Raw genomic sequence first — 10,911 nt, 5'->3', positions numbered from 1 at the left:
AAAAGAGAGCGAGAGAGAGGTAATCATAATCCCTTCTTTCTAAGGAAACAGACAAAAGAACAACTGGTGTAAAACTTCCCCCAGACAATTCAATAGGAGGAAGTGCTCGTCACTTGACTTTTCCCCCCACCGTGAAGGCACATTTCCTTCCTAGTCTTGGCTTCTCTTATCTGGGAGAATTTTTTTTCCCCCCAAGCGAAGCATGAACAGTCGTTAAGTGGAAAATGGAGGCTGAATTGTACATGGCGGTTCTTACCTGCTTCATCCTCGGGAACTCAGGTGAGTGGGTCTGCCTCAGTTTCCCGAGGCATTTCTCCAATAGCTCTGTCCTCCGAGAAATGCCTGGAAGAAGGCGGGAATGGAGCCAGGTCTCCATGGCAGTTCAGCCAGAGACGAGGAGGAGGAGTGGGGGGGACTCTCAGGAGCCAGCCATGCCCACACCGTTGAGATTTCTCTCCAAAAGGAAAATAAATGGCCTCCTCATGTCCTCCAAATGCCTCCAGCCGCCCCTGAAATGGCATCTTTACAGCAGAGTGCAAAGCACCCTGAGGGGGAGCAAAAGCAATTACAGTGGCGTGTGGTTATATAACAGCCTGTGGCATCTTTAAGCTTTTTGCCTGTTGGGCTCTAGTTTTGTTTTCTTTTGTGTTACAGAAAGCAACTACTAGGAGTATAATCCAAGGGGGCTGAGGAGCTGTGGTGTTTTATTGGGAAGTTGTTGTTTGAAAGTTCTGAATATTTTCACAGGAGAGCTGGGAAGACTTACAAAAGCACCTGGAAAGTGGTTTCTGAGCCTGAATATTTCACTTTGTAAGGCTGATGTTTAACCACAGGGTGTTTAGTTTTCTTACATTGAGAAAAGGTGAAATTTTTTAAAAGATGCTTTATTAGTATCTGAGGTTGAAAAGCACAGCTCTTGTCACAAAATCAAGAAAGGCTTCTCTCCAGGACTATAAAAAATTGAGTTTGTGATAATCAATACTTTCACTGGTTGCTGTTAGCTAGAAGGTCGTGCTTAGGGGAATGGGAGATTTTATTTTATTTTTGGATAAGTATATCCAATTTTTTTAAAGGATGTATTCAAACTAGTCCACTTGTAAACAATTCTAGCGATGGTAACTTAAGGGTTAGGACAAGAGGTGTTTTTTTAGAGTGGGTGATGAAGGTGAGCTGGAAGAAGTACAAATGGTTAAAAACGGGAACTGGGCTTTTTATAACTTCAGCATATTTAACTAATTGGGCTAAACCATCACACTATATTCTTTGTATGGTATTTTTTTTCTTTTCTGGGCTTCCTTTCGTTATTTCAGTGGGGGTATATTTTCTTTTCTAAGCCATGTGAAAGTAAAAAAATGGGGGGGCTAAGTGCGCCATCTTAATATTTTTACATTGTCACATTTGAAATTGTAAATGGTATGTGTTGAATCTGGGACTATTCACTTGAGATGAGAGCCATTGCAAAGGAGAAGTAAACCTTGTGTTTTGGCTTGGCGGATTTGTGGGTGGGTTGTTTTGTTTCAGATGGGCCATATGATTTGTTACATGGTACCTAATGAGCTTCTCATCTTCCAGAGGGCTTTCAGATTGTCCATGTCCAGAAACAACAGTGCCTTTTCACAAATAAGATAGTGGTCCTGGGCTTGTGCGATGGGACCAGCCAGAACCAGCAGTGGATGTGGACGGAGGATGGAAAGCTCCTTCATGTTAAATCTGCGCTGTGCCTGGCCATCTCCAATTCCTCTGGTGGCCCTTTCCAATCAGTCATCTTTGCCCACTGCTCTCAGGCACCTCGATGGACTTGCCATGAGAAGGAAGGGTTCCTGGAAGTGGAAAATGCCTCTCTCTTTCTCAAGAAACAAGGCTTCAAGGTAGTGGTCAAGAAGGGCAGGAAGTACCTCCACAGCTGGATGAAAATGGATGTCAACAAGGAGGGAAAACCAGTCAATGAAAGCCTCTGCTTGAAAAAAGGTGAGCTCTTCCTTTCAGAATTGATTCAGAAAGTTCTTCTGCTCAATGTCTTGTTTTTTTATCACATTCAAAGGGAAGTCTACACGCCCCAACAAAATTCCTATAGAAGATTCATAAGCTAATGGAAATGGATTGTGTGATGCCCACCGACTCAGAAAACTTCATTATCCTCATTAAAATCAGTCAAACTTTTCTATCTCTCATTCCTCTTTCCCCCTTTTTCCTGCTTCTTTTGTGAATTCAACACATAGTTCTTGAGTTTCTCTTTTGTGCCAGACACTAAGCACTTTGGTTAAGTACCGTTAGATGTAGGAATATACATTGCATACATATGTAATAACGAAAGCAAATGATCAGGAAATTCATCATTTTGCTGATGTAGACACCTCTGTTCTTTGGTTATGAGGAACTATTAGAATACAAAATGGTGCTTGATAAGACTGGGAAGATAATAAATTGTGTTTTTGCAAATCTCTTGTGCTAAGTGTAGGGGTCAACATCTTTTGGAGGTAACATACTTTTGAAATGGTAAAAACCAATGTGCAGCCACAGAGTTTTCTAATTTGTTGACCATTGATGGATATAACCTAGACGCTGGACACATGTAAAAACCTGTATGTGCATGCACAAATTCCTGGTGCAATGCACAGCTCAGACTTGCACTAGGAATCTTTATTTGTGGATATAGCTTAATATTCTATTTTACTTGATCATCTTATTATTTATTTACTCCTCTGTTAGAGGTTTGCTTTAGGAAATCATGAACGATAAAACTAACACCATTATTACCTCCTAGGTACAAACAGACCTTACAAATCACTGGAGCAATTATCTAGAAATGAAGTGCTTCATTAAGATTAAAATTTGCCAGGGTTCAGTGAATTATCCCAAATAACTAGGTGGCAGAGATATGATTAGAAACCAGGTTTCTTGACTTCTGGTCCAGGACACTTTCCATTATACAGTGTTTCCCAAATACGTAACCACAGACTTTCTCCCAACTGGCAACATCAAAATCACCTGGGGGAGGAGCAGAGTGAATCACTGCCATCATTTTTCCCTCTACTGTTGTCTCCAAGATTTGATTCCAAGAAATTTAGATTTGGGCATAATTCTTGATGTTTTTTTAAAAAAAATCTCCCCAAATAATTTTGATCCGTACCCTCACTTAAGGATCAGCATCCACTGTATCTTTAATTTTTTTATTGGATGTTGAGTTTTGAGGTTTATATGAGTCTTTCCACCTCTCTGGTCTTTGGACAGTTGTCTGTCACTCATTCATTTTGTTAAAGAAAGAAGCATCTAATTAGATGCCAGTGAATGCAGTGGGCTCTTCTTCAATGAAGGTTGTTATAGTCCCTGTTCTTATAAAACCTCCAATACAAGAATAAGATAAAAATATAGGTCAATTAGAAAATTCAACTTTATCTGAGAGTATACAGCATACAGCACCCGATTCGTACAATCCCCTTCCAATGGTTCATCTAGCTAGGCCTGTCCTAAACAACAAAGAAACGTTGTAAATATTATATACAAGAAATGAGTTTCCTCCCAACTCCCAATCAAACCTTATTTAGCAGAATATTTGAAAAGTGGAACTTTTACAAAGTACGTGTGGATTCAGTAGATATGGATTATTCAAGATAAAAGATAATTCATGAAAAAACTATCTCCTTTGACCTCCATACAAAACATGTCTAATGAGGGACTTCACTTTGAAAGTAAAGTAGATACAACAGACCATTTACAATTAACCACTAGAACAAGCCATATCCAAAACATGTCTGAAACAACGTGGGGCGGGGGGGGATGGACTTCTAGAAAAAGCAAGGTTAACATTTGTATGACTTTGGTACAAAAAAGTTTTTATATTTCAGTATGCACAGGTACAACACATACATTTGCTTTATAACTTACAATTATAAGTTAACAGATGTATTTTTCTTCTCCATCCATACAGAGTGATATTGGTACATGAAAGCTCTCTGACTTTCTAGAGAATCAATTGTGAGAAATTAAATTGCATGCAGATGTTTGCAATGAATCATTCCAAATGCCCTTTCAAGGAGGAGGGTATATAGCTCAGTGGAAGCTATAGCATGCACGAGGTCCTGGGTTCAAGCCCCAGTACCTCCATTAAATAAATAAATAAACCTAATTACCACCCCCCCCCTCAAAAAGATGGATGCCAAATGCCCTTTTTAAAGGGTGGATAATTAAATAGTTTTTAAATTGAGGTGTAGTCAGTTTACAATGTTGTGTCAATGTCTGGTGTACAGCACAATGCTTCAGTCATGCATGAATATACATATATTCATTTTCATATTCCTTTTCACCATAAGCTACTGCAAGATATTGAATATAGTTCCCTATGCTATACAGTATAAACTTGTTTATCTATTTTATATATATTAGTCAGTATCTGCAAATCTCAATCTCCCAGTCCAAACCTTCCCACCCCCTGCCTCCTTGGTAACCACAAGTTTGCTTTCTATGTCTGTGAGTCTGTTTCTGCCCTGTAAACAAGCTCATTTGTCTTTTTTTAGATTCCATATAAGTGACATCATATGATATTTGTCTTTCTCTTTCTAATTTACTTCACTTAGAATGACATTCTCCAGGGCCATCCATGTTGCTGCAAATGGCATTATTTTATCATTCTTTATGGCTGAGTAGTATTCCATTGTATAAGTATACTTCTTTATCCAGTCATCTGTCGATGGACATTTAGGTTGTTTCCATGTCTTGGCTATTGTATATAGTGCTGCTGTGAACATTGGGGTGCAGGTGTCTTTCTGAATTAAGGTTCCCCTCTTAATATATGCCCAAGAGTGGGATTGCTGGATCGTATGGTAAGTCTATTTTCAGTCTTTTAAGGACTCTCCATACTGTTTTCCACAATGGCTGCGCCAAACTGAATTCCCACCAACAGTGTAGAAGGGGTCCCTTTTCTCCACACACTTTCCAGCATTTTAAATACTTTACTCTTAAGCAGTGCAAATATGCATGTTATGCATCCATAGGATGGGATTTTTTTTTAATTAAATTCTTCAGTAAAAGCATACCTGTGAAGGTCAAAATCTGGACTATGTATTTTGTATTTGTTTCATAGAGGAAACATTCACGATGCTATTCAAGTATCTAAGTAATATTTCTCTCCTAACCACTATGTGCCAGAGTTTGTGCTGTAGTAATGGAAGTAACCCACACCAGTGATTCTCAACCCAAGCTTCACATCAGAATACAAATGGGACCATTTTTTAACCATTTTTTAAAATTGAAGTATAGTTAATTTATAATGTTGTGTTAGTTTCAGGTGTACCGCAAGGTGATTCATGTATATATATGTATGTGTGTGTGTGTGTGTGTATGCGTGTGTGTGTGTGTGCATTCTTTTTTAGATTTTTTCCATTATGTTATTACAAGATATTCAATATAGTTCCCTGTGCTGTACAATACATCCTTGTTGTTTAACTATTTTATATATGGTAATGTATATATGTTAACCCCAAACTCTTAATTTATCCTTCTCCCCTCCTCTTGCTTTCCCCTTTGGTAACCATAAGTTTGTTTTCTATGTCTGTGAGTCTGTTTCTGTTTTGTAAATAAGTTCACCTGTATTTTTTTTAATTTCACATATAAGTGATATCATATGATATTTGTCTTTCTCTGACTTCACTTAATATGATAATCTCTAGGTCCATCTATGTTGCTGCACATGGCATTATTTCATTTGTTTTTATGGCTGAGTAATATTCCATTGTGTGTATGTGTGTGTGTATATATATATATATATATATATATACACCACATCTTCTTTATCCTTTCATCTGTCAATGAACATTTAGGTTGCTTCCATGTCTTGGATATTGTAAATAGTGTTGCTATGAGCTTTGGGGGCATGTGTCAAATTAGAGTTTTCTCTGGATATGTGCCCAGGAGTGGGATTGCAGGATTATATGGTAACTCTATTTTTAGTTTTTTAAGGAACCTCCATACTATTCTCCACAGAGGCTGCACCAATTTACATTCCTACCAACCATGTAGGAGGGTTACCTTTTCTCTATACTCTCTTCAGCATTTATATTTGTAGACTTTTTTTGATGACGGCCATTCTGACTGGTGTGAGGTGATACCTCATTGTAGTTTTGATTTGCATTTCTCTAGTAATTAGCCATATTGAGCATCTTTTCACGTGTCTATTGGCAATCTGAATGTCTTCTTTGGAGAAATGTCTGCTTAGGTCTTCTGCCCAGTTTTTGATTGGGCTTTTTTTTAATATTAAACTGTATGAGCTGTTTGTATACTTTGGAAATTAATCCCTCATCAGTAGCATCATTTGCAAATATTTTCTCCCAATCCCTAGGTTGTCTTTTCATTTTGTCCAGTGGGACCTTTGAAATAATATTAATATTCAGGCTTCATCCTCTAGGCCGGCTAGCTCAGGCATCATATTTTTAAAATGCTTCCAAGGTGATTCTAATGTGCAGCCAAAGTTAAGAATCACTAATTATGTCTTGCTCCTTAGGGTAATAGGGAGGCCAGATAAGTAAATAATTATAGTAGAGTATAAGCAGAAAAAAATACCCCTTTCTCCAATATACATTCTTGCCAGTGTGTCACATTAAGCAGCAGTTTTTTTTAATATGAAAGATAATTTTTAAATTGCATATTTTTAAAAGTGCCCACTGGATTTTGTCATAATTTAGCTGTGCTACATTCTCACTAAAACACCTTTTTCCTTCTTCTTCCTCGCCTTAACTCAAGAGTCCCTCTTGAACAGGGTGAATTGAATAGACTCCCAAAGTGGGTTAAAATTCAATTCAAAAGTTAATGCAAAGGTTTTTGGGAGACGGACCTGTACTAGAGTCAGATTTCCTCAAATAAACACAGCTACTGCAGTGATTTTTACTAGAAGGATGAAAAATTAACCTGTCTTTTAAAATTTTCATATAGTTTATAATTCTTTAAAATCCCTTCAAACAACCATTTAGTAGGGCAAATAGAATAGAATTTAATGGGAATCTAATTAAATGGAGTATTTAGGTTGTGTAGGACCAGGATCCTCAGTAGGTAGTAGATTACCAAATTAAGGAGAAAATGGATGGAGATTTTTACCATTCCCTCTGAATTTCAAGTTTACCCTTAAAGAGTATTCTACATGCCTTCATTTTGGACCCAAAAAAGCCAACATGTAGCTGGTAGCTAGACTCTTTTTTTTTTTTAGTCCACCTTTTAAGATAATTTTTTTAAAAATTAGAGTCTTGTAGATATTATTTGCAGTAGTAATGCCAACATATCTGGCTAAAAATTGAAAACCTTCACTCTCTGCATATATCTGTTTGTCACTCAGGTGCCAGATATCCAGGTATCTGGAAACCATCTTACCTCTAGCAATGTATCCATAAAACAAGTGACTGACGGATTTTCTAAATTTTCCTCCATATATTTCATGTTACATTGTATAGCTACATCCTTGGAGTCACTGTATTAAGAGTATAATTTTTAGAAATCTCGTGTATAATTTTTCAATCTCATTCTGCAAATTTATACAAGGCAGATGTCAACAACGCAATTAAGAATAAGGAAAAGTCAAAGTTTATTTTATTCAACAGTATTGCAGTTTTATATCATCACATAGTTCACTTTTTTTAAGGCTATTTATTAACTTTAGGAGTAAAAAGGCGTTCTGAAGTCCAAATCTCTAATTTACAAACACTTGGAACATAACACCCCTAAGTAAAGGGCTTCCCTCATAGCAAAAACCTTATAAGCTAAAGGGGAAATTATGTCAGCCCACATTTTGGGGGACACTTGTTCATTTCTAGGAAAGTTCACTTGAAATTCAATTGAAAAAATCATTTCCCCATGATCAAGTCTTTTGTATATATAGGAGATGGCAGAAGAAAAAAAATAATTAGAAAAATAAATTACTATATTATAAGCCTAATAAGAACAGGGATCATAAGTTAGGAATCTTTACCTCCTTTCAAGCTAATCTTGGTCCCAATGGTCAACAATTTATATCTAAATCAGTAAATGTTTCAACTTCTAGAAGGTGTTGAATATCAGAATTTGGAGGAAAAATAAAGGAAAGCTAAGGTCAACTTGATGCCACTATTGAAGTCATGACTGTTGCTTTTCTCTTCTTCCCAAATCAAGTATAATTTTTAAACCCACCAAGCCATCAAAAGTGACAGTTGCATCTATTCCAACAGGAAATAGTCTTGGCCCCACAAGCAGACAACAAAGGTTACAGTCAGTGGCTCAGTTATTGAAGTTTTATGGACTTACATGATATGGAAAATAACTCATTCATTGCCCTCCTCCTTTCTACATGGGAAACAGAGAAATTTACTCAAAGGACACTACCGATGTGCAAGCATATCTAAGCAAATAACCCCTAAGAGAGGGAAATAAAAACATCCTAAACTTGAAATGGGTTTCCACAACACCAGCACAAGTCTATTGGCAGGTAGACCATGCTCGCATAATTCTAGGACTTCCAGATGAAGAGTACAAAACTCAGTCTATGGTTTGGATACCTTTTCCAAGGAATGCGAACTCTCCCTATGAGGATAAACAGCTGCATGATTGTCTAAAACTGTTTCTTTCACTAGGGTGTTTCATACTGAATGAAGAGTAACGTTGCGTATGTCAGCCAACCCCTCGACAGCAGCATCTACTACAGATTCATTCATTCATTCAGATCTCATATTTATCTGAGGACAGGCACGTTTTTGCAGACATATTTTCAAGTGTCCCTAGTATGGCGGAGCTAGTGAAATCACGAAAAGAGATTTTGCTGCTGAAGTCAATCATACTGCCGGCTGGCTTGACATACCTGCTGGTCAAAGTGAGTGTTTAACTGTAGTCATGTGGGTGAGGGACTAAAATGCATAAGCATTGTGATAAGGTAAACATATATACTCTTGGGAGAAAGGGTTTTAATAGAAGCTATTTCCTTTAGTGATTGGTAGGGACGCTTGTAAATACAGAGAGCTTGATCGGAAGTAAACAAAGCAAAACAGAAAGTTTCTTTTGTGTCTACAGACCCTACTTTGACCAAATTGGCTGTCACAGCCATTTTAGAATTTTTTTCCTTGTATCATTATAACTACATGGGACTTGGAATGAACCATTTATTTATATGTTCATTGAAAAGTATATGATCATTGATTATTGATCTATACTTCATATGATCATTGAAAAGTATCTGGCAGAGCAACCAGGGCCCCCCAACCATTTTCAGCCTGTGACACATCAGTGAACTTAACAGGGCACACCCAGGGCCACATACGACTTTCATGGGTCCTGGGCTCTTAGGTCTTTGTGTGTTCCTTTCTCCACTGGGGAAAAAAAAGAGTATAATAATTTTATAGATTTTCACAAGTCCTAACATTCTCATTTTTTCATAATGTGTGAAAAAAAAAGTTTAAATATTTTCTTTCACCCTGAAAGTTCTTTTGTTAAAAATTATTTTCAAAGAAATTCAACCATTTTCTGGGCCTTAAAATATCATGGGTCCTAGGCAGTGTTCCTACTGTGCCTAATGGACCAGCCAGCCCTGGACACTCCAAGCTGTCCACCCACTTCCCACCTCCCCTTGCCCTGAGCCTGTTTAAGCAGCTCTGGCTCAGCATGTCTCTCCCACAGCCTGGTAGCCATGAACTTATAAGCCATTCTTCTTCCCCCATCCTTCCACCCAGCCATGTCATCCGTCTCCCAGTGTGTGTGTGCGCGCGTGTGTGTGTATCTTCCCAAAAGAAATCATGGGGCATTAGGATAAGCTAGGCACATCTTCATAATGCAACCCATAGTACCATCATTGAGTAGTACTTGGTTACTAAAAAGTGTTTTCTTTGATTGGCCAGGCTTTCATTTTATTTTGATCTAATTTTTTTTACTATGCTATACTTTGATGCTTTACTATGCTATGTCTTGGTATGAATTTCCATTTATTAATTTTACTTGATTTCTAATCTTGCATCTTTTTTAAGTTCTGTAAAAAAAAAAATGTAGCCTCTGATTATGACTTCTGATTTGTTATGTCTCCCATCGCAAATTCTCCTTCTTTGGTGCTGTTTCGTATATTACACACACACACACACACACATACATACACATAAGTCATTATTTTTCTAAGGTATCTTCTATTTCACTTATTATCTCTTTTCCAGATTTTATTTCCACTTTTAAAGGGCGCATTACATTGGGCATCTTCCTATAGAATAGAAAGTATCAGCAGAGTCAGATTTTTCTGTCTCCAAAAGGAATTCTAGTCAAGTAATTGCTTTCAATGTGCTTGAAAGTTACTTGTGTCATTCAAAAGAGGGAAACTAACAATTTGTGCATTTTCTTTATTATAATTATACAAAAATTCCATTTCTATGATTGATTATTTCTGAGGCAATCATAGATGAATTGATAAACTTAGATACATAATTGCTTTCTTCAATGTATTTGAAATATGGCCTTGATAGGATGCAGTCATTGCAAATCGTCTTACAGCTGCGCTGTCAGTGCTAAGCTTTATTTTTTATAAACTAAGTGCTAAAACTTTTTAGATTGGACCCAGGATGGTGCATCTTATTTTGAATTGTGTTCTAAGAGGAATTGTGTGTAGTGTGGAAACAATGTAGTAGCAATGGTACAATAAAGCTTTTTAAAAATAGCTTCAATATATTGTTCCATTGTGTAAGAACCTTTCCTCGCATTTGTCAAAACATGTCTTGCTCTTTCATGAACTGTAAAATGTATGGACCTTTTTTAAAGAACATCAAAAGAATTTATAGAACCCAAAACATCCAAAGATCGACTATTTTTACTGTAGTTTCATGGCACATTTCAACAAAGAGTTCAAGCAATGGAAAGATGACCTTATTTGGATCGCCTTATATATTTCTTTAATGGATTTTCTTTCAACCCATCTACTTTAAAAGC

General features: G+C 37.0%; 1 protein-coding gene across 1 annotated transcript in view; it reads left to right on the top strand.

The window, feature by feature from the left end:
* Window positions 1-124: 124 nt before the first annotated feature.
* Window positions 125-10,911, top strand: part of PTPRB (protein tyrosine phosphatase receptor type B) — a 108,726-nt gene continuing 97,939 nt past the window's right edge. The window contains exons 1-2 of the mRNA XM_031463127.2: window positions 125-279; window positions 1,573-1,968. Coding sequence (XP_031318987.1) covers window positions 225-279; window positions 1,573-1,968 — 451 coding nt within the window. The 5' untranslated portion in view covers window positions 125-224. The remainder of the gene's footprint in view (window positions 280-1,572; window positions 1,969-10,911) is intronic.

This window comes from Camelus dromedarius, chromosome 11, assembly GCF_036321535.1.
Source record: "Camelus dromedarius isolate mCamDro1 chromosome 11, mCamDro1.pat, whole genome shotgun sequence".
Classification (NCBI taxonomy): domain Eukaryota; kingdom Metazoa; phylum Chordata; class Mammalia; order Artiodactyla; family Camelidae; genus Camelus; species Camelus dromedarius.
The sequence above is the reverse complement of the archived record's forward strand: the minus strand, read 5'-3'. Positions and strand labels throughout refer to the sequence as shown.